This window comes from Macaca nemestrina, chromosome 6 (assembly GCF_043159975.1).
Source record: "Macaca nemestrina isolate mMacNem1 chromosome 6, mMacNem.hap1, whole genome shotgun sequence".
Lineage (NCBI taxonomy): Eukaryota > Metazoa > Chordata > Mammalia > Primates > Cercopithecidae > Macaca > Macaca nemestrina.
In genome coordinates this window covers 172614241-172641195 of record NC_092130.1, presented here as the reverse complement: position 1 = coordinate 172641195, position 26955 = coordinate 172614241, and the positions used below count along the sequence as shown (strand labels likewise).

Genomic DNA, 26955 nt, shown 5'->3' with positions numbered 1-26955 from the left:
CTATTTTAATCCTTTAGAGAACTTTGATCCTTTAGAGGCTATCAGTAAATATGGCATAAAATATAAGCAACTTTTTTAGTAAAATAATGAAGACATCTTTTCCAAATTGAATTTTAGTGAGTTTTTGTACACATCAAATGTCCTAAGGAATTACTGGGATAAAAATTATTACATTAATCATATTGCTAGACCTCAATATTAAAATATTTCTGCACTATAAATTGTCATGAACACTCAGCAAAGTCAGCATGGACTGACACAATTTGGTTCAGATGTTGAGATTGATGGTTACACACACACACACACACACACACACAAAAACAATCCAAGAGGTATGATAAGGTTTATCACTTACATAATTGAGGCTTTTCTGAGTATAGAATGGCAGATCCACCCAGCAGTTCCAAAATCTCCTAGGAGAATAAGGAAAAGAGAGTAGCCTGTGGCTATTACTATGGTTAGAGGTTGGGGTCAGGGTGATGGTACTTAACACAACAGGGGCTTCTGTGAATTGAATATCCCCATTGCACTGGCTGACTCCAAAGTACAGAGAATCTTCCTTATCAGCTTTCTTATCAGCTTGCCCAGATGTGTGACACAAAGAGAAGACAGAGGGGTAAGGCTCAAAATCTGTCAGCAGCCAAATGTCAAAAAGTGAAATCAGACTCCTTATAACAGAAACATAATGTTAACTTAGTTACGAGATCTAATCCATTTACTATACTCTTAAATTAGACTTGTTAAATATTTTATTTACTAATTTGAAATCTATATTCACAATTGATAACTACGTTTTACTTTTTATTTTAGGAGTACTATTTCAAGTTTTGGAATTGGATTGTGTAGGCTAGCTTCATAAAATGATATTGTAAATTTCCTTTTATTCTTCTTATAGTAGAACAGTTAAATAAATTAGTAATTATTTGTTTATTGAAAGTTTTGTAAAATCCCAATTCCAGAGTTCTTTGATGGCATTTTTATATCTTCCATTCCTGCTAAGTAATGTATTTAGATTTGACATAGTTGACTCTCTATGTGTGTTCGTATGTGTATGAAAATATGCACATATATATGGATATAGATGTATGCTTGATATATAGAGATAGAGAAATACACACATAATTGTTTTCTAGAAATTTTCAAATTTATCACACAAAGTTCTACACTGAATTCTTTTAAAATGTTTTCTTGTTATATTGCTTTCACTGGTCTTACTATTATTTGTTCCAACTTTTTTTTGATAGTTTTTTGACTCTGAGAAATTTACTTAAACTTTCTAAGCCTCAGTTTTCTTATTTATAAATTGCGACGGATAAAACCTAAGGTGTGAGTTTTCTTTTGTTGTGTGTCAAATTACCACAAACTTGGTGATTTAAGACAACACACTCTTATTATCTCACCATTTCCATGAGTACAGTGTCTGGGCACAGCTTAACTGAGTCCGCTGTGCAGGGTCTCACCAGGCTACAGTCAAAGTGTTGACCAGGGTTGGCATCTCATCTGAGGTTCAAGATGGTCTTTTAAGCTCATGTGGTTGGTAGTGGAGTTCAGTTCCTTACAGTTGAAGGACTGAGGTGGTTGACTTCTAGAGACTTCTCCCCTCACCCCAATTTCCAGCCATGTGGCAGTCTCCACAAAATGGAACTTTCCTTTTCCATTTTGGTAAGAAGCCAATTCTTGCCTCTTACCACCACCACTTCATCTGAAAGGCTAAACTGATTAAGACAGGCCACCCAGAATAATCACCCTTTGATTAACTCAAAGTCAACTGATTAAGAACCATAATCACATCTGCAAAATGTCTTTACCTTTGCCATATAATGGCAGCAATATCCATCACACTCATTCTGCACACAGTCAAGGAGCTGGATTACGGGAAGTGAGAACATCAGGGGGTGGGAGTCTTGAGGGTCATCTTAGAATTCTGCCTACTGCACCTACCCAGAAGGGTTGATGATACTTGTCAGTGACTTACTGAGGTAATATCCATAAAGACGCAGTGCACCATCTCAGCAAACTGAATATACTTCTCAGGTTCTGACCAATTCTATGCCCTGAGAGATCTCTTTATGCAGCACCTTTCCTGTCTGACCACAGAAGGGCTATGTGGGTGCTGGGAGTGTGCAGGGCCTTTGCCAGAAGAACATTGGAGGCTCCCTTGTCTCTCTTGCTCTTCCGTGGCACAGACTTTGGATAGATTAAGTCCTGGTCACTCTTTTATCCTCATACACCATGATCAGGGTCTGATTTCAGCTTAGGTCATTTTTCTACTTGCCCAGAAACTACAAACTGGATGTGACCTGGTTTCCTCCATAGAGCACTAGATGTACCCAGGAAGATCATTCAAGGTCCAGCGCCAACCAGGCCTGAAACAACACTCCAGAGAGGGGCAGAGCTGTGCCCTGGAGCCTTGCAGGACGTCAGCCCAAGGGAAGGATTTCTGAGCTGCTGGGTTTTGAGAATTTCAACCCTTAGAATTACTGCAGCAGCTTACTGAGGTCATACAGCCTCTCAGTCTCTTTTTTGTATACTAAATCTCTTTTTCTAGACATAAATGGTCTTCTTCAAAGAAATTTTAGCTGAGCCATTTCAGTCAATTTACGCTAGCTTTTCAAAAGTAAGAAAAATTCTTGAACATAGATCAAACTTGCAGAAGTGAAAAGGAACCAAGCACAGGAGTTTCAGTAGGGTTAAAACCTGCTATTAACTATAAATACTTTCAAATTTTATTCCCTCCCCTAGTACAGAGCAGCTCTCCACATAGATCCACAAATTTTATTTTTTCATCACATAAGTGTTCAATAAACTTTGTGTCTTCCTTAACGCTATGCTGTTCTGGTGGACTGAACTATTGACTAGCCATGTGGCATGTTAAGTCAGAGCCTCCCTCTCTGCAAAGTCCTCTTCATTTCTGGTCTTATTTTTCCTCACACACCTGGGAGGAAAAAGAACTAACTGCAGGTAGACCTCTGCCCAAACCAGCTCTTTCTAGTTCCAAGGCCTCCTGCAAATCCTTTAATTCTGCTTTCTAAACTCGCATAATAATATAACCACTTGAGGACAACACAACTATCTGATAGTGATGCAACCACATCCAAAACCTATTGCAATGTCCAGCATACAGCTGAGGCACTTGAGGCTCTGAGAGAGGGAATGATCTGCCTAAGCCAGCCCTGGGCAGAGCTAGGACTGAACACAAGTCCTCCTCCTCCAAAGTTGGGAGTTTCATAGGGGACTGTCATGGCCCCTTTCCTACACTAGTCAAATTGGGATCAGCCCAATTTATAGGATCAGCCCATTTATGTCTCATGTCCCCATTATATCTCATGGGTAACTTGGTAGTGGTAGTCCCTAGGACATTATTCATATTTTATGAAACGATGGTGACACATTTCATTGATTCTCTTGGAAGAGCAAGGTGTAAGGATGGAAAGATGAATTCTACTCAGACTGGCTGCCCCCAAAGAGACAAAGAAACAGACTTTAGGCCAGGGTCTTTTTCTATCTTTTCTACACTCAAGCAGAGAAAGTTCTGTGCTGAAAGAAAGCCACAGCCACTTAGAACACAAGACCCACTAGCCAAGGATTTCCTATAATATAAATGAATAAATGCTCCTTGTTTTCACTCAGGGCAGGTGTGTTAGCAATCTATGCATATTAAATACACTTACAAATGTATTATATCCTTTATACTAAAGAAATTTATGACTCTGCCTAAATTATGTGGCCTTGCAAATGTTCCCACGCATTCTGGCTCTTGGCTTTAATAAAATCCTTTGCCTTTGCTGTCATCCACACAATGTAACAGTGGGTTATCTTCTATTATTTTATAATTGGTTTTCATTGTCCTATAATTGATTTCTGTCTGAATCTTACCACTAAAATTATGTTGGAAATCACCCCAGCAACTTAAAGGAAAAAAAGAAAATCACCATCTTCAATTAGGTAATGCTTATAAACAAACATTACCGACCTTGCCAACATCCTACTTTGGTTGCCCTGGAAAGGGGAAGAAGACGTGGCTGGAGAAGGAATAAGACCAGGATGAATGGCCTTGGTTTTCCTTGTTCTAATTCTTGTCCAGGGAATTCTTGGATTGAGACAGAGAGAGAGAGAGAGAGAGAGAGAGAGAGAGAGAGAGATTGTATGTTGATATTTTATATATATGTGTATATGTGCATATATATATTTATTTGCTGTCTTTGTTGTCATTAGAAATGGTGCTTGCATTGTTATAAATGAGAAAGACAAACTAAAGTCTTCCCTTTAATTGATTAAAGTTAAATAACTTTAATAATAACTTCAGACAGAGAGATAAACTACCAATAATTTAGAGAATTAAAAGGTAGCTGATGATCAAGACAGTATTAAAATCTCCTTCACTTTGACTAAAATTTAGATAGGTCTTCCTAACACTAGGTCCCTGACCTCCCCCTCTTTTTAGAGCATTTATTAAAAAAAAAAAAAAACCACACACTTCTAATTATAAACTCTTACTTTGTTCCTTAGAAATTTAATTTTTTATATGAAAGTTGCCAGAATCAAAATGGAATCACTAATGTTAAATAAAACTCTGACAAATAGAGCCAGGGAAACCATGAAGAGAAAGTTTTGTTTGCATGCCTGATAATGAAAAAGACTATAAAAAAGAAAGCCTTGCACAAAGGCCATCGCAACCTTGCACAAAAAAATACTTCTGCAAGGACATCTGCCCAGCAACTGCTTGTCCAACCTTGCACTGGAGTCACCCTTTTATGGATCATTGTAGCCAAGGATAATTATGTAGTTCTTCTCATTTTTTCTTTAAAAACCTTTGCCTTTCTTTACCTCCCAGAATAGGATACATACAAATATATTTATACAGCCCAGGTATTCTCATTGTAATGCTCTATTTCCAAACAAACATCTTTTTCTTTCAGGGAGACTCTGTGTTTGTAATTTAGATTGATGCTTAAAAAGCCCCTTGAGAGTTTCAAAATCTAGAAATGTCTTTCTCAAGGACCTAGGAGCCCTCCCTCTCACATGCAATCATCCAGGGAGATAAAGCCCCCCTCTCTCAGTCTTTGTAAAGGGTGGGAGCCTAAATTCAATGGGGCCCCTTACTCCAAGTTGTAAAGTTATCTCAGGTCATGAAGATGTAAGAAAGTTTACCTTTCATTTAGGTTTGGCCAACTGGCAAACACAGATGGCCTATGATCTTCCCTGATTCCAGCTGTTAACAATGCTAATGCCTCTTGCTTCAGCAGAGTTGAGTTCAGGCTACGATCTACTCCCCTATCGCAACAGCCTTGGATAAAGTCTTACTTACCTGTTTTTGTCTGGTGTAATTTTTGTACTAATAGTAGTAAAAAAATATTTCAAGCTTTCAGAAAATATTTAAAATATAGGCCTGTAATCCCAGCACTTTGGGAGGCAGGCAGATCACAAAGTCAGTAGATCGAGACCATCCTGGCTAACATGGTGAAACCCCATCTCCACTAAAAAAAAAAAAAAAAAAAAAAAAATTTGCCGGGTGTGGTGGCGGGCGCCTGTAGTCCCAGCTACTAGGGAGGCTGAGGTAGGAGAATGGCGTGAACCCGGGAGGCGGAGCTTGCAGTGAGCCGAGATCGCGCCACTGCACTCCAGCCTGGGTGACAGAGCGAGACTCTGTCTCTAAAAATAAAAAAATAAACAAATAATGAAAAAATAATAAATAAATGAATAAATAATAAAATAAAATAAAATACAGGAAAGTAAAAGAATATTAGAGCCAACACTATGAAACCACCACAAATATTGAACAGATGTTGACATGTTGGTAAAGATCTTTGGAACCCTTTCCCACTCTCCTCCCCAGAAGCAGCAACCATCATGGACCTGGTGTGCGGTTGCTGATGCCAGTGGGAAAGGGGAGAGACAGAGACTCAACCAACAGACCATGGCAATGGTGACCGGCTGAGAGCAATGTCTATGTCCCACTGGGTCAGAAGAGCAGGACGTACTGCCCTGGCAGAGGATTGAGCTCTGGATGGTGATTCTGCACACTGGAACCCCCGCTTTTATCCGTCATTCCCCCAAGGACTTTTTGGAGAGAAGGAGTGGGGAGCTGGCCTTTCTGGGGCAGCTCCGCTTAGAAACCAACTCCTAGATTTGGGGACCTCAGAATTATTCTGGGGTTTAAGCAAGACCTAGCATTAGTTTGCAGCACAGGCCAGTGTCTTGAGAACGTAGTTCCTGTGGAGGTGGAGTTGGCTTTCTGTCGATTTGCATTTGGTCAACTCAGTTAATTAGAGATCAAAGCCAGAAAGAATGTTCCTGGGCTGAGGTCAAGTGTGGGATATTCTGTTTCTTATAAACAGCCCTAACTATGTGCCCACATCCACGAATTTCAGTTTAGTAGGCATCTTTTTCTCTGCCTGAAGGCAATTCAAAACTACAGAGTCTGCACTTTGCCCATAGGTAGAATCCTAGGGAAGGGCATGTGCAATTCTGTATTTATCAGACAGGGATGGGAGCCTGGGAGAACCAGACATAGCGCAGGTCCCCTGCTCTTCTTCAGCTGTATTTCCTGCCCCTAGGACTCAACTGACACCAATTTTAGTTGAGGAGTGGGGGAGTCGGGTTTTTCCAACATTGAATACTGTGCTCACGATGACTATCTTAGATTTTTGATCCTAGGGAGAAAGCTCCTCTCTCAGTAAAGCTGCGTTTTTCTCCTTTGCTAATTTATTTTCAATGCATTAACATTTTCCTATCAAGTCCTGTAAAGTTCAGCCACCATAAGCACTTGATGTGAATCCCAAGACACAACAGAAAACAATTTAATAAAATCCTTCCACGTCATCGTTCCTCTGTTTCTGGAATAAGAGTGAAACGTAAAGAACTTTGACAACCTCTACTAATCCTGCCTCAACTGATCCCATAGTTAGCACCTCTCACTTGTCTTGCTGAAATCCAGGTGCCATTTTCTGGACCAGTTAGAGATTTTGGGGTACAAGTGACATAGGCTCGCTGGTTAATTCCAGTGAAGAGGAGACTCGTTGAACTGAGTAAGGGTAGCTGAACAATCAGTCCTCAAAAGTATGAGGCCCACAGAGGCTAGAGGCCCTGGGAAGTGAGACCCAATGGACAAGCCCTTCCAGGTGCAAAGTTTCAAATATTTCTGCTTTCCTGAAGAAGTGTGCACACTGTACACCATTGGGATGTTTGGTAGAGCTGGACTTGGTAGCAGATGGAGATCCTAAAGACAGCCTCTTTCCCTGCAATTGTAGCACACTTAAAATAACGTTTGAATTGTGAACCTCTTCCCCGGGTTCCAAGATATTTTAAGAAGATGTAGATTTAGAGTGATCAAACCTAACAAGAGACAGTTATCCACACTGTAGCTTTCAGGTCTTCTATTTATTAAGGAACCATTTCTGTAGGCTAGAGGATTAAGAGTGAGAACAGTCAATCATTGCTTCTGTATTTGCTACTTTGAAATCTTCTATATATCTCTGAACAAAAGAAATCTGTGTAGTCATCAGTCTGTATTTTGTTGGTAATTATTTATAAACTTTGCACAACAGCTTCGTGAAATTGCAATGTTTTCTTTCATATGTGTGATGTGTTTGATCTTAGCAAAACACTAGTGGCAACTGGAAAATCCAGGATGTTTGCCTTTAAGATTATATTAAGGGCAAAAATCACTTCTTATCCTCTAAGGCTTCTATTTAATTTCAACCATTACCGTGTTTAATTGCAAAGAGAATTTGAAGATAAATCACATCATGTAAATCATGTAAAGCTTTAGAGAGTCTAGCTATATTGGCTTTAAATTATTGCATAGATTTTTTTTAACCTCACAACAGTGTTGACAGGTAGATCACAATGAATCAGTCTTCCTACTGTATGTTCTCATTATTTAATATTAACACCTGCCCCAGGGGCTTGTAAAGTAATCATAAAGTTTTCCTAATGGATATTACATATAAAAGAGACTTTAGCACACATTTCTCTCTTCATTTCATCCAAGTGCATTACATCTTTCCTGATATGGTTTGGGTCTATATCCCTACCAAATCTCTTACTGAATTGTAATCCCCACATGTTGAAGGAAGGGCCCAGTGGGAGGTATTTGAGTCATGGGAGCAGACTTCCCCCTTGCTGTTTTTCTGATGAAGTTCTCATGAGATCTAGTTGATTAAAAGTGTGTAGCACTTCCCACTTCACCCTCTTTTCTGCTCTGCCATGGTAAGACGTGCTTGCTTCCCCTTTGTCTTCTGCTATGATTGTAAGTTTCCCAAAGCCTTCCAGCCATGCTTTCTCTACAGCCTGCAGAACTGTGAGTGAATTAAATGTCTTTTCTTCATTACCCAGTCACAGGTAGTTCTTCATAGCACTGTGAAAACGTGCTAATACACTTCATTTCTTCTTTCCTTTGTTCCTTACACCAAATCTGGAAAACTTCAAATAAAAACTTAGATACTATCTTCTTCTACTCCTTCCATAGAAAAGAGAATTATCAGGACCAAAAAAAATTAAAGTGACTTTCTTATAGTATAATGAAATTTAAGAAGGTGATATTTAGTCTCTTATGGACGAATAATAGAAGAAAATTCATCCTGAGAACTCTGTGAGAAAAATGTGGATCGAGGAATAGTTTCGTATCTATAATTAAAGGTATACTGTTTTAAGAAAACAAACAGTGTTTAATATTGACCAGAGAATATCAAATTGGTGGTATCATTAGTCTCCTAAGCAAGAAGTCAACTTCTTGCTTAGGAGACAGGAAATCCTAGCAATTTTATAGACAGCTATTTAATACAGAGTCCCTGCACCAGAGTTGGGGAAGCTGTCAAGCCACCACACTTACCAAATGGGATGATACGACTGCCCTCGTAATTCCATTGCAAAGCACAGTCTGCCATAAGCACATGAATTTGTGTGGTTAAGTTTTAGCTGGTTTGCTGTGATACTGGATGACTGTGGCCCACTGTGGCGATGATGTTGGCTGGGTCATTTAAATTCTCCCTTTTTTGATTCCTGATAAGGGAATTACAGCAATCTGTCACTTGTTGCCAACAGAGAAGATGCAGATAGTGGTGTGACTCCCTGCCAAGTCTGACTTCTAGAGAGCAGGCTGCCTCTCTGAGTTGGTTACTGTCAATAATGAGTTGGTGTCCTTTGCAGGTTGCTCCAGAATTTTGGTCTGATTTGTTTTTATATGGTCTGACTGTTGCCTGTATATTCAGACTCTCAGCGTGAAGACTATAGAGGCTCCACAGGCACAGAAATGGGATCTGACATGAGTTACAACCACAGGTTTCATCACTGCCCCTGGTGTGCATCGTGGTTGCTCCAAGCAAAGCCATGGAACTTTCCAAACTAAGAATTTAAGATCTCAAAACTTCTCTTGACAGGTTGGAAAACACTGTTCTATACAAGTATTTCTCATAAAAGGTATCACTGTTAATCTTGGTTCTGTCTATGGAAATGGAAAAATAAAAACGCTGCATTTATTGAGAGATTAAAAAGATAATAGACAAAAGTTTTCCTTTCCCTTTGAAACTTTGATGAATTTTGCCAAAATCTTCAAAGTCAAAGCAACAATAAAATCTACACTTGGCAATGAAGATCAGACTTACTTCATTTCTAGCATAAGAAATAAAGCTGATGTATAGGTTCAGATGTACATAACCCTCACCTCCTGAATGTCTTAATCTCATTACGCATAGAATTAAGTGATTTTTTTCCCCGACTACAAAAATAACAAGACATTGATTAGTTGTCCAGTTGTCATATCAGTGTGCTTTGTCGTTATAAATATAGTGAGGCTCACAAGTGTGGTGCTTTGACAAGATGTTTGACTCTGAATCCTTGTTCGCGCTCATTACTGGCTTGCTTCTGCCCGAGTTTCAGTGATTTGGATCTTAAGAGAACGCATCGTGGGCAGTAGTTGAAGCTTTGCTAGGCTGTGCATGAGATCAGACGGGCCCCAGAGTTGACCTTCCTGAGCTGATATCCTGCCTTTAGGAATGTGAGCACAGAGAACATCTCTGAGACATATGTTCCAGATTCCTATTAAACACGGGATATAAGTTTGTGCATAATGCTCACAATCCTGACTCACCTCCTTGGTAATGTGGAAACTGTGCCACTGCCTTTTCTGGGACAGAGTGTTTATAACTGTAATATCCACATAGGTCGATATGGAAACTTTGTGTCTTCTGATCCAAAGGAATGATCACGGTGCTTTGTGAGGTGGCTAAATGAGATTTATTGGTATTTTCCTTTGGGCAACTCCCCAAAGTCACATTTTGCTCTGAGATATAATGTTGGAAATTCATTTATCTGTGATTTGCACACTCAACTGGCAGTCTCTTTACAAGGACTTTCTCTTGGTCAGAGTATCGATCTATGGAATAACTCTAGCAATAAAGCTGGTCTGAGAAAGGAGGTGGAGAGACACAAAGCAACAGGATGAGAAACATCGTGGAGGAGAAACGCGGTTCTTCTATGTAGAGTGAGAACTAGTGTATAGACGTAGGGGACAAGATAAACAAATGAAGTGAGGGCGGAGCTATTCAGCATGAGGAAATACGCTGATAAAAACGCTTTATGAACAAAAAATCTTCAAGGCAAATTTGCAAGCCTCCGAATTCCATTTCTTTGACTCATTCAGAAAATATCTCAAGTAGCAACCACCGTGTATGAGGACCAGGTAGGCGCACACCGAATGTGCAAGCCTTCACAGTGAGAGAGGAGAAACTTGGGTCCAAATACCTTCTCTAAAGGCAAAGTAATAAATTCTGGAGAATGGGTGTAATGCTTGTTTTAGAATTCACAAGGACAAAAATTCAAGAGAATGCCCAGGAGAGATATTTGAGACAGGTCTTGAAGATAAAACAGATTTTAGTAGACAGAAGGGAGGGAACAGTCGGCATTCCGAAGAAAAGGAATGGAATGAGCAAATGCAAAAGTAGGTGCAAATGTGTTGAGTTTGTTAAACTTCAGGTAATATGTAGGACAAGCATGAAGGTAATTCCCACTTATCAAATATTTGAAGTGGCTTCAATATTAGAACATTTCACACATGGTATTACAGGTTCTGGTGAGCTTTCAGACCTACACTAAAGCAGTGCTACTTTTTTTTCTCTCAACCCTTACAACTTGACTCTGATTTTTTATACTTCTTTTGTTGAGATAAAAATTTAATACATTGAAATGCACACATCTTTAAATCGAGTGGTTATCTTACTGAGTGGTCAAAATTCTTTCAATATTCTGGATACAAGCTGTTCATCTGGTATGTGCTTTGCAAATGTTTTTCGTCTAAACTCTGGCTTGTTTTTTTTAGTGTTAAAATAATTTTTCAAAGATCAGAAGTGCTAAATTTTGATGAGCTTCAATTTATCTGAAATATATATGTATATCTGGTGCTTTTTATAGCTTTTATAAGAAAACTTTGCCTACTGCCATGTTGCAAAGACATTCTTCTATGCTTTAAAAAGGTTTCAATTTTTAGTTCTTATACTTAGCTATCTGATCTACCTTGAATTGATTTGTATGTATGGTGTGAGTTAGAAGTTGAGGCAACTATTATCCATATAGATAGCCATGTTTCTTGCACTATTTGTTAAAAAATCTTTTCTTCATTACATATCTTGGAAATCTCTGTTAAAAGCTAATTGTCAAAGTAATGTGAGTCTATTTTTGGACATTCTATTCTGTTTCTTTGACTTTTCTATACTTTTCTTGACTCTTGCTTTAAATGTTTTATTCATCACAGTTACTCAAGACTATATTCCCCTCAACAATTAATGCCCAAAATGTCTTTTGGGTCACTCTATTTATTTCTGATTGCCCCTCAGGTTCTCGACTTCTCAAAATGGACATAGATGATAAACATGCGATAAAAATGATTTATGAACAAGATCCAAATCATCCCAATGTGAAGCTGAAGTTTAACTTCTGCATATTATGAAATTTACTATTTTTTTCTTACCTATTGTTTTGAATGGTATGTGACCATGTATTTCTTTTTCATTTCCTTTCTCTAAGATTAAGGAGTGCTTTGACCACATATTTCTTACAGGTTTCTCACAAAATTAATTGAGTTAAGTACATACACCTCAAGAAAATGTGCCTGGTGGCCGCAGTTGGTATGTGGGAGTCAGAGACAAAATTGTCCTCGGGATGAATGAGAGAAGGAGAGCATTCTTACAGACAATAGAAGGTGCCTGCCTAAGATTTGCGCTGACCTGTGGTGAAAACAACTCCAGATGTTAGGAATGACTTTTGGTCTTAAAAACCTGAAATGATTTTGCCTTATTATAATATTTCAAACGTGAAATCCTGTAGTCTCCCAATATCCTAACATTCATGTGACACTCCAAAGTGACTCTAAAAAATTACCACCTCCATGGTCCATCTGGATTTCAGGGCTGGCCAAAGATGCAATGCAATCCCTGCCCTTCTGCTGGCTGAAGCAGGTGCCCTGAAACTGCAGGCTCTGCCCAGCATGTCCAGGTCACCCTGCCACTGCTGATTCCTTGTAACAGCTTTTGGCTGAGAGGTTTGGCTGGGGCTTATATTCAGAAGTGAAGTTACTTATTTGTTTTGCTTACTTTTTACACAAATTACACATAATTGTAAGACAATGGAAAGTATCAAATTTATCAGAGATCTCAGAATAATGACACAGCATTTGGAAACAATGTGTCAATAAGCCTCCTGGGGTGTTGGGGTGAGACTAGAAAGAGAATGTTCAGTGTGGCCTGTGTATTGCCTTAAGCAGGTGTGTCCTGTCAGTTGCCACCTAGTTGGAATTTGAGGAAAAGTGACTTTCTGTGTATTAAAGATGTTGAGGCAAAACATCTGAACACTCCATGAGGTGACAGGGTGATGACATAAGATGTGGGTGCCTAGGAAGAGGGTTTTGGAAGAATGTGATCAATACAGATATCAACGCCAACCTCTGTGCTGGTTGATTTTCCATGTCAACTTGGAGGGTGCTTTTAGATGACAGTGACATTTAAATTGGTAAACTTTGGGTAAAGCAAATTGCCTTTCGTAATGTGGGTGGACCTCATTCAATCAGCTGATGTCCTGAATATAACAACAAAAAAGACTGTCCTTCTGGGATTTTATCTGCACCATTGGTTCTGCTGGGTCTTCAGCCTGCAGACCACCCTGCAGGTTTTGGACTTCCCAGACTCCACAATCACATAAGCCAATACCTTATAATACATCTTTTATCTTTTCCTCTATCGCTATCTCTCTGTGTATACACGTATCTATTGTCTATCTTTATTTCTGTCATGTTGGTTTTACTTCTTGGAGAATGCTGACTAATACAACCTCCTAGATCCTCCTTTAAGCAAGCACTTGCTGCTCAGCTACAAGGAGTGTGGATGGCAGAGTGTGGGAGCCAGTTCCTTCAGGCTATGCCTCAGCTGTGGAGATAAGCCTTGCCCCATGTCTACTTTTCTGGGGCAACCCCAGTGATTGAAGAAGGCAGTTATATGGAGGTCCACCAGTTAGGCCTGAAGGTACTACTGGTTTCAGAGTTCCTGGCTGTGTTGGGTAAGGCTTTGTCAATCTTCTACAGATCAACTTCTTCCCCTGCCCCATCCTGCTACTGCCCCATTCTTTCACAAGTTGGACTCCTAATTCCCATTTGTGCCCCAAACTCCAACTCAGCATCTGATTCTGAGAAACCAAATTGCAACAGGAAGATAAATTTGCTAGGTAAGGTTTTAAAATGGAACTTTTGATGAAAACCTTTTACTCCATCTGTCCTAGAACAACGTTGCTATCAGTTACCTCTCAATAATGCTTTGGTCAAATGACCCATTCTTTTGGAGGGTTGTTCTCTCTCTCTCTGAAGCAGACAGGTGAACAGTATGTGCAGACATCAGAGCTAGTGGATGAGGGACCGGGTGGCATCTGTGTTATCAGCTTTGACTCATTGTTCAGCACCGTGCCAGACAGTCTCCCTCCATGGTTCTTCCATGAACTATTTTAGAGATGTGCACTACACTTGGAGTCTTTGCAATTCTTTCCCAATTTTATTTTAAAATGTATGTTTGCTAAGATTGTAGAAATTTTCTGAAGACGAATGACAAACAAGACTCCTGTTTTTCTGTCAATGATTCACTCTAGTATGCCAAAATGTCTTTTAGATGGTGACTGCCAGATAGTTACCTTCTCTATAATATTGCCTTTGTGTCAGTCTAGAAGTATTCCAAAGAGAAGGGAGAGAAAAGGCCATGAGTAATGTCAGCATCGTCTTTCTTATGAGGATTGACCCAAAGTTCCACTCTCCCTGTGAGACAAGTATTCTCTATGTTCTGATAACTCTGCCATTATCTGTCCATCAGACCCACAGCACTTCCAGTACTTGAATTCAATAGACACTTGATGAGCCCCTCTCTGTGGGAAATGTCTCTTTCCCCACAGGGGTGCAGTCCAGTGATAAGATAAGCCTTGGTGGAAAATGGAATCAGAAACTTAACAAAGGGCTCTCATTAGAGTACAATGAAGATCAGAAATACATGCTGTGAAGACCTGAAAGAGGGAAATTTCAGGCCAACCAACTGGAGAATTAGATCTAAACAAGAGGATTTGTTTTTCCTCTTGGATTTGTTTTTATTTTGAGTTGTTTTATTTTTAATTCTCAAACCATTGACTAGAGAACACTGGAAGACTGCAGTTGTGGCATTTTGGTGACGGGTTCTAAACTTAAATTTAGATTAATTTTGGAAGACACCTTTTGAGGGGTGATGTGGAAGGAAGATAAAAAATGAATCCTCTGCCTTTGGCCATTCGAAGGGCATGGGACTCATTAGAGATATCTCTGGTGGATGACAGTGTAAACTCAAACATGTGACTTTGCGGGTCTCAATAATGAATGTTCAGTGGTTGTGGAAAGGACAAGTGTCAGTGTCAATCCAGATAGAAATGAAATATAGATAGATAAAGTGAGGGGCTGGTTTTCTTGGTCTGAATTCACTGCTCAAGTAATCTATCTTCTGAAAAAAAACAACAGAGATTAAATCTTTAAGACTTTTAGGTAGCAAGGAAAATAAAAAATCCTATTCTGATGGTCTAGAAAGTTGGAGAGGAGAAAGTATTTCTCAGTCTATAAACTTATTTTCCCAATTCTCATATTTCCTTAAATTAATACTGAGTACTAGAAATCATGATTTATGTGTATTTGCACTTACTTTTTAGCATTGTATGGCATAACAGTTGATATCTTTTACATTTTCACATGTAACTGATTATCTGCAAAATATTTAATGTTTTAGAAAAGTATACTTAATTATGCTGCAATGCACAGTTAGTCCAAGCTGTTCTTGTTTGTAAATATTAATTACTCATACTGTGTTTTAGGTTTGCTACCACAGTCCAGAATACGGAAGGTGGGTTTTTTGTAATTCAGGAATAGTTAATGCTGCTAGTAGGTGAGTGTGGGAGATGTCGCTTCCCTTCACAAGAATCTTCCTCATCTAAAGTGAGGCTGCATTAAGAAATGTGTCTGGGCCGGGCGTGGTGGCTCACATCTGTAATCCCAGCACTTTGGGAGGCTGAGGTGGGCAGATCACGAGGTCAGGAGATGGAGACCATCCTGGCTAACACGGTGAAACCCGTCTCTACTAAAAATACAAAAAAAAAAAAAAAAAGCTAGGCACGGTGGTGGGCGCCTGTAGTCCCAGCTACTCGGGAGGCTGAGGCGGGAGAATGGCGTGAACACAGGAGGCAGAGCTTGCAGTGAGCCGAGATCGTGCCACTGCGCTCCAGCCTGGGCGACAGAGCACGACTCCGTCTCAAAAAAAAAAAAAAAAAATGAAGTGTGTCTGAAGTTTCACACAGGAGGCTGGCTGAAGACAAGGTGGAAAGCCATAGTGTAGTCTATTTTCACAGAAATTTAGCATTTATCATATTGGGTTACAATCATTAGTTTCTAGTTGCTCCATGTACATTCCATGTTCTGGAAACATTAACTTGTATTTCTGGTATGCTTTCGTGAGTGTGACTAGAACTGCAGGCTGTGGCTTCCAGCCTGTATCCTTCATTGAACTAAGAAGGTATAAATAAGTGATACGATGCTGTGCTGATAAATAAGGATGAAAAGACAACCTTGTTGGTGTCACCAATGCTATGAACATTTCAGAATCAAGTTCCATCTTTAAATACTTGCTATTATCCTTATGAAAGTTAGTGAGAACCATGCAGAGCCATATCAGAGCAGATTATGGTTCTGTTTGGATTTTTAAAAAATAACTTATCAAAAGATTGAATTCTATTTTCATCATATTCAAATTAGTGACTTTTTCATATTTCTATATAACCAATGATATATATAAAGGAAATAAAAGTAATAAGAAGAGTATAACAGTGGTTGTCAAGGACAGAGATATGGGGGTGCGGCAGGGGGATGGAGCTCAATGGGTACAAAGTTGCTGTAATGCAGGATAAGTCTTGATTTCTAATGTACACCATGGGGACTATGGTTAATAATCCATATTGTGTACTGGAAATTTGCTAAGGTAGTAGACCTTAGATGCTTATTCCTTACTAACAGAAATAAGGTCGCTATGGAGGCAATGGATGTGCTAATTTGACTATTGATCATTTTACTATGCATTATGTTGGTGCAAAAGTAATTGCGGTTTTTGCCATTAAAAGTAATGCAAAACAACAATTACTTCTGCACCAACCTAACATATCAAAGCATCGTATTTTACATCTTAATTATATACAAACTATAAAAGCAATTATAGAAATTATTATGTTACCATATATTATGGACTGAATTATGCCCCCCATTCATATATTGAAGACCTAACCCCCAATACTATAGAATGTGACTGTATTTAGAGCTAGAGTCTTTAAAAGGCAAATAGGTAAATGACATTATTAGGATGGGCCCTAATCCAATATGACTGGTGTCCTTATAAGGAAAAGAGATTAGGAGGACCCAGACACACAGAGAAGACCACACGAACACGCAGGAAACAGTAGGCACCTACAAGTCAAGCAGAGAGGCTTCAGGAGAACCAAACCCTTGATCTCTGACCTAGTCGCCAGAGCTATGAGAAAGTACACGTCTGCTCTTTATAGCCCTCAGTCTGTAATACTTTGTGATGACAGCTCTTACAAACTAATGCAATAGATCTGTCTCTTGGAAACCAGTAACACAGCTCCCAAAGCGAAGCAAAGAATGGAATATGTAGTCTCAACAACCACCATTCCTTCTTGACAGTTTGCTAGGAAAATGAACAGGATTGGCAATGATTTCACAACCTGCATATTGAATTGTGTCACATAAGATTTTTAGTGTGTTTAATTTATTTGTTCATATTTTAATTAATATATCTTTCAAACACATTTAGAACTAACTAAAATTTAAAAGCATCACTACTATTTTTCTTTAATTCTTGTATTACGTCTTCCTAATCTGATCTCCTCTTTATTATCTAGGTTGCAAGTTTACATTTTTGTCAAACCCTTGGATTTCAGAAACGCTTAAGCAGGAATACACTGTAGAAACCACAGTCTCAACTAGTTGTACGTTTGCAAACATATAGCTTATAAAGTAAGCTGACATTCAAAGTAACAGAGATCATGAGGGTTAGCAAGTTTATTTTGTCTTCAATTCTTTTCTAATATTGAGCATTCAAATTGGCCACAGGAAGGAAACTTTTGAATAAGAAAGGAATAAGTTGGAAAGAGGCAAAAGTAAAATGACGAAAAGGCACTTTGGTACATGTATTTTAAAACAAAGGCAATTTTGGACAATAATTTTCAGAATGACTTTCTTTATTCCTTCATTCGTTTTAGAATTCCTAAAATATTTTTGTCATTGAGATATTTTTACATATTTGGAAATATTCTGTAAACATTTTTTCATTGTCTCCATAAAAACTGGTTTTTAACCATGTAGAAGCTTTTGCATAAAAAAATAGAGGCAAGATGGATTTTTAAACAACATAAGCTACAAACATTAAATATATGGCTCACTGATTGTTAGCTTGTAATTTGTGGATCATATGTTGATTTTTGCCTATGAGATTAGGAAAGTAGTAGGTAGCTCATGTGCTATTGATTACTTTCTTCAAGTAGTTTTTATTTTTCAATTACTTCTGAGTTGTACACTTTTTTCTGACCTTCAGAGTAATTTATAATCAATACCTAGTTAGCAGTAAAAAAAAAAAAAAAAAAAAAAAAAAAAAAAGTCCCTGGATATTTAGTGTATAATAACTTCAGTGTTCAAAGTCAATTAACCATTATAACATGACCCAGGGCTAAATGAAGTGTTAGAAAAAAGGATGTTAGTCCAGTTTGTTAGGCCTGTTAACATGAGTAGTTTTCCCATTAAAATGGTTCTGTGAGCTTCTAAATTATGAAGCCTGCCACGTGCTGTTTCTTTTTCTGATAGCTGCGTTTTTTGACAAATAACAATTAATTCTGTAGTTTTATCTTGGCATTATAAAGGGCTACTATTACCACAGATAAACTGTATTGGACAAAACAGTTAAAACTTATAAATGTATGGGTCATTTCTAAAATGAAATAGATCGTATTTATATTTTTCTAGATTTCCATTGAGTAAAATAATATTCTATGTATATTTAATTGTAAAACATGATTTAGGGTATTATTAAAATTCTACATTTTTATTTTAAAAATGTCTTCTTGAATTTTGAGTAGAAATTTTACATTTATTTATATTCATTCATTCAATAATTTGTTTTGAATGCCTACTACATAACAGGTTGTCTTTCAGCTTCTAACATTATCATTTAATTATATAAAATTCCATTAAAAACTATTTAAATTGAACTAAAATAAGTATTTGATCATTCATCTAAACATTAGACTTCTTGGATTATTACAATGGGTCCCTAATGAACCAGTTGATGTACCTCAGTTTTACCTCTGTCGCAGATACGTAATAGCTCCAATATTGATCACAGATCAATAAGGTGGATTACTGGAGAAGGACCTGATTTAGTAAGGACATGGCAAAGTGGCTTAATCCATGCAAGCATGTGAAAAGATTTTTTTTCCCAGAAAACCATCAGCACTGAGGGAACAAAAGAGACTTACTAGTTCCAAATTTACGTAGAGTATTTTAGGATCAGAAAATAGACCTGAAAAAATAATTTTTAAAATACGTATTATTTACAAAGAGAAAGGTACATAATCAGATTAGAAAAAACTGGGCAGAGAATATGGGAATGGGAAGAGGTGTCATCTCAGTTTTTAGAATAAAAATATTCATATTTTCAGGGTATAATACAGTACTGTCGACTACAGGTACGACATCATACGGCAGAGAGCTAGAACTTATTCGTCTTGTTTAACTGAAACTTTATGCCCTTTCATTAGTAACTCCCCTTTTCTCCCTACCTCTAGGCACTGGTGACCTTTATTCCACTTTTTAATTCTAATTTCATTACTTCAGTTACCTCATGTAAGTTGAATCAAGCAGTAGTTGTCTTTCTGTGACTGGCATTTTTTACTTACCATAAAGTACACAGGGTGCATCCATATTACGACACATTACAGAATTCCTCTTTTTTAAGGCTGAATAATATTTCATTATGTGTGTGTATCACACACATATGTAGTATATTTTATACTATATATATAGTGTATTTATATATATAACTATATATTTGTAGCTATATAGATATACATATATATACACACCACATTTTCTTTATTTATTCATCTATTGATAGACATTTACATTGTTCTCACTGGTCAACTATTGTGAATAACGTTGCAATAAACATAGGAGTGCTGATATCTCTTCAAGATCCTGACTTTTATTCTTTTGGATAAATACTCAGAAATGGGATTACTGCATTATGTGATAATTCTATTTTTAATTTTTTAAAGAATCCCTGTACTTTTTTATATAGTGGCTGCATCATTTTGCATTTTCACCAACAGTGTACAAGACTTCCAATTTCTTCACGTACTTGTGAACTTTTAGTGTCTCTCTCTTTTTCTATGATAGCCATTTTGACAGGTGTGAGGTAATATCTTTGTAGTTTTAATTACAAGATCTGAAACTAACAGTCTAGAAGGAAACATAGGTGAACAGCTTTCTGAAATTGGTATTGGCAATGATTTCATGGATGTTACACAGAAAGCACAGGTAGCAAAAGCAAAAAATGGACAAGTGGGACTACATCAAACCAAAAAGTTTCTGCCATAGCAAAGCAAAAAAATCAGCTGATTGCACAGGCAATCCATGGAAGGGAGAATTGCAAACCATGCAATTGATAAAAGATTAATATTCAAAATATATAAGAAACTCCTACAATTCAACAGCAAAAAACAAACAAGTAATTAAAAAATAGGGTAAAGACTTGAATAGACATTTCTTCAAATAAAATATACAAATAGCCAACAGGTATATGAAAAAAATGTTTGAGGTCACTAATCATCAAAGAAATGCATTTTTAAAATAGAAGTATTTCCACTGAATGTCTCACATGAGTTAGACACAGTGACAGGGGCTAAGCACCCACATTAAGTGACACATGGCCCTGAAATTCAAGGAGTCTCCATGTATGTTTCTCACTTCACATTTTTAGAAAAATGAAATAAAATTGGATTGTAAAGAATATATTTCTCAAATGATATTTAGTTCATTGCTAGTTTATTTGCTGAGGAAACTTTCTAAGATGACCCCAAGACGCAAGCTGTTCTGTTCTTAGATTCTAGCTCTGATTTCCTGAGGTGCAAAATTACTCTTCATACACAATTGCCACAAAACCTGTTGACTAAAAGGCCAAAATGCAGATATTAATAGGAATTTTAAAATATGTATTAAATTTTGTGAAAATCAAATACAAATTGAAGCGAGAATTTATGTCTGAGTACCTCTCAGATCTACCCACGTGTACAGTGAGTGTTCTGTCCTGGGTACACTTATACCACACATGACCAGATGAAGCCATGGAAAAGTTGGGTGTACACTGTGGTTATTTACCAAAACTATACTATCTTATTTTATTGCAATTATTAAAAATAATAGTCCAGTAAAGAACAGCTCTGGAACACACAGTAGGGTGGACTGAACCTGTGAAAGTAGGCATGAGAAGGACCTTGTGGACAGACTTGGGATCATGGTGTCCCTCAACATCCCTATGCAGTGATTGATGTTCCTGTCGGGAGTCTTGCCTTGTAGTCTGACCTTGAACTTGTGTGGACAGGCAGACAGGTGGTTTTGATTTTGAAAGTTTTGTGTGAGTAAATATAAGCAAATGTAATCTAAAATTGTGCTGTTTACATAGGTATAAGGCGAGAAGACTTTGGTCTCCTGGTTTCTTGAGCTGTGTGGTGACCATCTGTTTGTGCAGGGCTTGGCTACTCTTTCCAGGGAGACAGGGTTGTGCATAGTAGGACTTAAGCAAAAGCACACAGGCTGAACGCAGCTGATATGCATAAAGAGGTGGAGTCGGAGGTTCTCTTCAAAGGCATGGGGGCCATGCAACCCTCAGCTGGTGACTGGAGTTCAGGAGTTGGGAGCAGAAGGCAGAGACAAATGCCAGACACTCAGGCAGCCTCAGCCAAGCAGTCTGTTTTGTTTCTTTCACCTGAGACAATCACAGTGAATGCAAACAGAAGATAAACACACAAAACAAACAAAAACAGACTCCAATCTACTCAGAGTTAGACTTAGAGGAAAGCATAAGACAGCCTTAATAAAAGAACTATTTTCCACCAGGTAATAGAAAATTTTCTCAGAAATACACTAGAAGAAAATTTCACAGATGTCCTGAATGAACTGAATCTACTGACTAAAGAACCCAACACATAAGAGGGGAGGCCCTCCTGGTTGGTAGGAAGAGATCAGCTGATGGTCTCTGAATTCCAAGCATGGTTAAAACACTATAAGAAAATAATTTCAAACTTTACATTTATGATAATCCTGTTTCTTTTCAGTATGTATTTTTACTAAATTTAAGTAACTGCCTTGGAAGAAGATAGATAATGAAAGGAAAATACAAGCAAAGGAGGAAAAAATGAGGCCTGCTGTGAGAGCTAAAAGCAGTTCAGTTGGTCACGAAACTAAATGTTAGTAAGTCTCATTGGCATAGCCTGGCTTGTAAGGTGGGCTGCAGAGAGATTGTGGAGGACTTTTAATGTTAGGTCCACAAGTTTGTTCTTGATTATGGGACTATCGAAAGTTTCAACTGGTACAATCTCACTCATTCAGTCATTTGTTAAATAACCTTTTGCTGAACTTTTTTTTTTTTGCACAACATGGAGTGAGGACAAAGGGAAGAAACTCAAAAGTCCCCACTCTCATGAAGCCCTGAGTCTAGAAAAGGATACAAAAAGGTGAACATATCGCGAAAGTTCATGTGTTCAGGATTAATGTGCAGACAAGAATAGGAGCATTAGGTGGGTGGGGATAAGCTCCCCAGAGACTCATCTGAATGACATGTGTATTGTGCTTTCCAAAAGTAGCCCAGACCTGTGGCTTCAGGTATATTGACTCATTCAGCCTGCAGAGCACCCTGTGTTAGACAGAGTTCTCCAGAAAGACAGAACCAATAGAATGAATGGATGATTAGAGAGATAGATGATAGATAAATAGATAGAAAGATAGATAGATAGATAGATAGATAGATAGATAGATAGATAGATAGATAGAGTGGGGGTTTATTAGGGTAACTGGCTCACACAATTATAGCTGGGAAGTTCATGGCAGGCCATCTGCAAGCTGGAGAACCAGGGACACCAACAGCATGGCCCAGTCTAAGTCTGAAAGCCTCAGAAACCAGGGAAGCCAATGACATAATGCTCATTCTGAGACTGAAGGCCTGAGGATCCAGGGGGCCACTGGTGTAAATCCCAGAGTCCACAGGCTGTAAAACCTAGAGTCGAAGATAAGGAGAATATCTCAGCTTCAGGAGAGAGACAGAGAATTCTTCTCTCATTTTCTGTTCTATTTGGGTTCCTCAGCTGATTGTGTGGTACCTGCCCACACTGAGAGTGTATCTTCCACGCTTAGTCCACTGACTTACGTGTCAATCTCCTCTGGAAACATGTCACACACCACACACACACACCACACACACACACACAAGTCATACTTTGCCATTTCTCTAGGTATTCCTTAATCCAGTCAAGTTCACACCGAAAGTGAGCCAGCACAGGCCCCGTGACCCAGCTGAGAGAACGTCACAGAAAGGTTGGGTGACTTGCTCAGGATGCCTCACCCAGTCAGCAGTGCAGATGGATTCTGAACATAGAATGCACACAGTAGACCCAAGTGCTTCTCGTGTTCATTCTGTTTCACATTGCATATTAAATGTCAGGTAACTGAAGAAATTTAATTCACGTTAATATGGAGAACTTTGATTGTAAACTGTAAGTTTTACAGGTGCCGGTAAAGATAAATTTGACAATTTTTGATGGTATATATGCTATAGTCAGAGGTCAACAACCACTTTTGAGGAAAATATTAAGGAAAATAAAATTATCAGAGTTGAATTTTTCCTTCAATATTTAATATCTCTTTTGTTTCCACTGTTGTTTTGGAAGAATTGAAACTCAAAGCTATTTGTAAAGATGCAAATTGTTTGTTTTTAACCAAATACATTATTATTTATTTCTGTTGGATATATCTAAAGCTCTTTGAAGACTACATATGTTTATGTATAAAAGAAGGAGATATGTGGATCCGAAATTGGTTACAGTTTTTTGAAAAACACCAACATTTCCACTGCTGAGACCCACAGTGAATCCAGACAGTGGGTGCTGAATCAGAGGAAAAGACACATGGCCTGAAGTTTCAGGGGGAGAAGTTGTTGGGTTTATAAAGTGCCTGTTCCCAAGTTATCCTATCTGCTTCTCTTGTCAGTCCTACAAAGTACAGGATTCAATTTCATTACCTTTACATGACAGATGTGGAACAGGAAATTCTGAAGGACAGAGTTTTTGGTTGTTGTATTGTTTTGTTTTTTCCCCAGATTGTATAGCTCAGTAAGGGGCATGGAGACAGAGACAGGGTTGTGGAGAGGAGCCCCTGAGAATGATGCCAGCCCATAGAACACGCTGATGAGCTAAGTCTGGCCCACTACATGCAGGCTGCATTGAAAATTCTACTGTGTGCTTGTATGTTTATTGCGGCACTACTCACAATATCAACGACTTGGAACCAACCCAAATGTCCATCAATGACAGACTGGATTAAGAAAATGTGGCACATATACACCATGGAACACTATGCAGCCATAAAAAAGGATGAGTTCATGTCCTTTGTAGGGACATGGATGAAGCTGGAAACCATTATTCTCAGCAAACTATCACAAGGACAGAAAACCAAACACCGTATGTTCTCACTCATAGGTGGGAATTGAACAATGAGATCACTTGGACACTGGGTGGGGAACATCATACACCAGGGACTGTTGTGGGGTAGAGGGAGGGAGGAGGGATAGCATTAGGAGATATAACTAATGTAAACGAGGAGTTAATGGGTGCAGCACACCAACATGGCACATGTATACATATGTAAGAAACCTGCACATTGTGCACATGTACCCTAGAACTTAAAGTATAATAAAAAAATAAAAAAGAAAATTCTACCATGTGCTAAAGAACTTCTGGTTGAAAAAAACACATTGTATCGTATTGTATATTTTATTTCTAAACTTTTATTTTAGTTTTGAGGGGTACATATGCAGGTTGGTTCTATAGATAAACTGCGTGTCATGGAAGTTTATTGGACACATTATTTCATCACCCAAGTAATAAACATAGTACTCAATAGGTAGTTTTTCAATCCTCACCCTCCTCCTACCCTCCACCCTCAATTGGGTCTGGTATCCATTATTCCCTTCTTTGTGTCCATATGTACTCAATATTTAGCTCCCATTTACAAGTGAGCATATGCAGTCTTTGGTTTTCTGTTCCTGCATTAGTCTGCTTAGGATAATGGCCTCCAGCTCATCCAAGTTGCTGCAAAACACATTGTCTCATTTGTTTTACAGCTATGCAGTGTTCCTGGGTGTATATATACCACATTTTCTTTATCTAGTTTACCACTGATGGGCATTTACATTGATTCCATGTTCTTTGCTATTGTGAATATTGCCGCTCGGCCACTGTGGAAAGTAGTTTGGTGATTTCTCAAGGAACTTAGAGCTACCATTTGGCCCAGCAGTCTTGTTATTGGGTATATACCAAAGGAATATAAATCATTATATTATTTTGAAATACCAATTAGAATTTGTAATTACAAGACTTTGGTCATTCTTTTGGAAAAGAAAGTTACGGATTAACACCATTCAAATATTATAATTTATTGTGTCCAAACTCCAGTGTAGCTAGGTTATACTATATTACAGGCTTAAGGAGAGTTTTTAATCTCAGCCATAGCAGAGAATGTGTTTTCTTGTTTCAGCTATAAATTGGACCCAAGCACGATGTTTAAAGACCAGTGTATGTTTTTGTAACAACTTCACAAATTTAAATTCTGCACGCTAGTGTGTCATACTGGCTTCAAGGGAAACAGTAGCATTCAATAACTGGGATACATTCTTCATAAAAATTGCTCTTCATTGTGAACATTTCTATTAATTTGGCCTCCTGTTCATTACATCCAGGGTATTTTTCTCAGACATTGGCTGCCTGGATGAATTTTGTTAGGCAGATGCAGAATCAAAATAGGCTAAACAATACTGAAGGGATTTATGCTACAGGAGATGTTTCTGTACGTAGTTACCCAGACTTCAGTCATGGCTCATGTGGGATCTAGTAATAAAAGTAAGAGTTTTACAAGTGAGCATCTGCTACATACCTCCTAGGTGGGAGTAACTCACACTGTCACAAGGAGTCACATTCGTGACCCTCACTGGCTGGATCTCATAGCATCCTTTGATATTACTGTAGTCTAGGTTGAGGAAATATTTGAGAATATATTTTGTCTGAATATTAAAACTATTTTGAAAATGGAGCTTTTTGTATTAAAGAATCATCCAATATTTTGTTGCATTAGATAGAAAATCATCATCAATAAAATATTCACTAAACTGGCACTTGAATTCCTACTTAAAACCTGGCACATGTTATTATCTAATCTATTATCCCGAGTAATTTCAATCGCAACATAAATACTAACAAATAATGATCGACCAGCAACTACCCCTAATACAGCCCATAACTGTACAAGGCAGCCACATCCAGAGAATCTTCACGCAATAACCCTGCCCCCTCACCTTCAAAAGTCATCCAACTCTCTATGCTATTAAAATCAATCATGATCCCCACTCCATCGTGCTCAATTACTGACCGAACCAGCATCAACTCCATTAATAGTCCTAATAATAAAGCTCCTCAGATGTTAATACTTGACCCTCGTGTTTCAGGATGCTCCTCAGTAGCCATCGCCATAGTATAGCCAAAAACAACTACCATACCCCCCAAATAAATCACAAAGACTATCCCACAAAAGCTCCACCAAAATTCAACACAATACCACAACCCACAGCACCACTAATAATAAGCCCTAGACCTCGGTAAATAGGGGAAGGTTTCGAAGAGAAACCTACAAACCCTACACCAAAGAGACACTTAATAAAAATATAGTATATGCCATTATTCCCACATGGACTATAACCGTGACTAAGGACATGAAAAGTCATTGTTGTATTTCAACTATAAGAACGCTAATGGCCAATATCCACAAAACATACCCGCGAATAAAAAGTATTAATTACTCATTCATTGATCTTTCCATACCATCTAACATTTCTATATGATAAAACTTCAGCTCACTTAGTGCCTGCCTAACCCTCCAGATCATTACCAAACTGTTTCTGGCCATACACTACACATCAGACACCTCTCTTCTCTGCCTTCTCTTCAGTCACTCATATTAGCTGAGATGTAAAACTACGGCTGAATGGTTCGCTATTTTCATGTTAATGGAGCTTCAATATTTTTCATCTGCCT

At 38.2% G+C, this 26955-nt stretch overlaps 1 protein-coding gene across 1 annotated transcript in view; it reads right to left on the bottom strand.

Annotated features, from left to right (window-relative positions):
* The window catches only part of LOC105489517 (uncharacterized), a 140809-nt gene that overhangs the window by 101978 nt on the left and 11876 nt on the right, over positions 1 to 26955 (bottom strand). The window contains exon 4 of the mRNA XM_071099222.1: positions 356 to 413. Within this exon, the coding sequence (XP_070955323.1) occupies positions 356 to 413 (58 nt within the window). The remainder of the gene's footprint in view (positions 1 to 355; positions 414 to 26955) is intronic.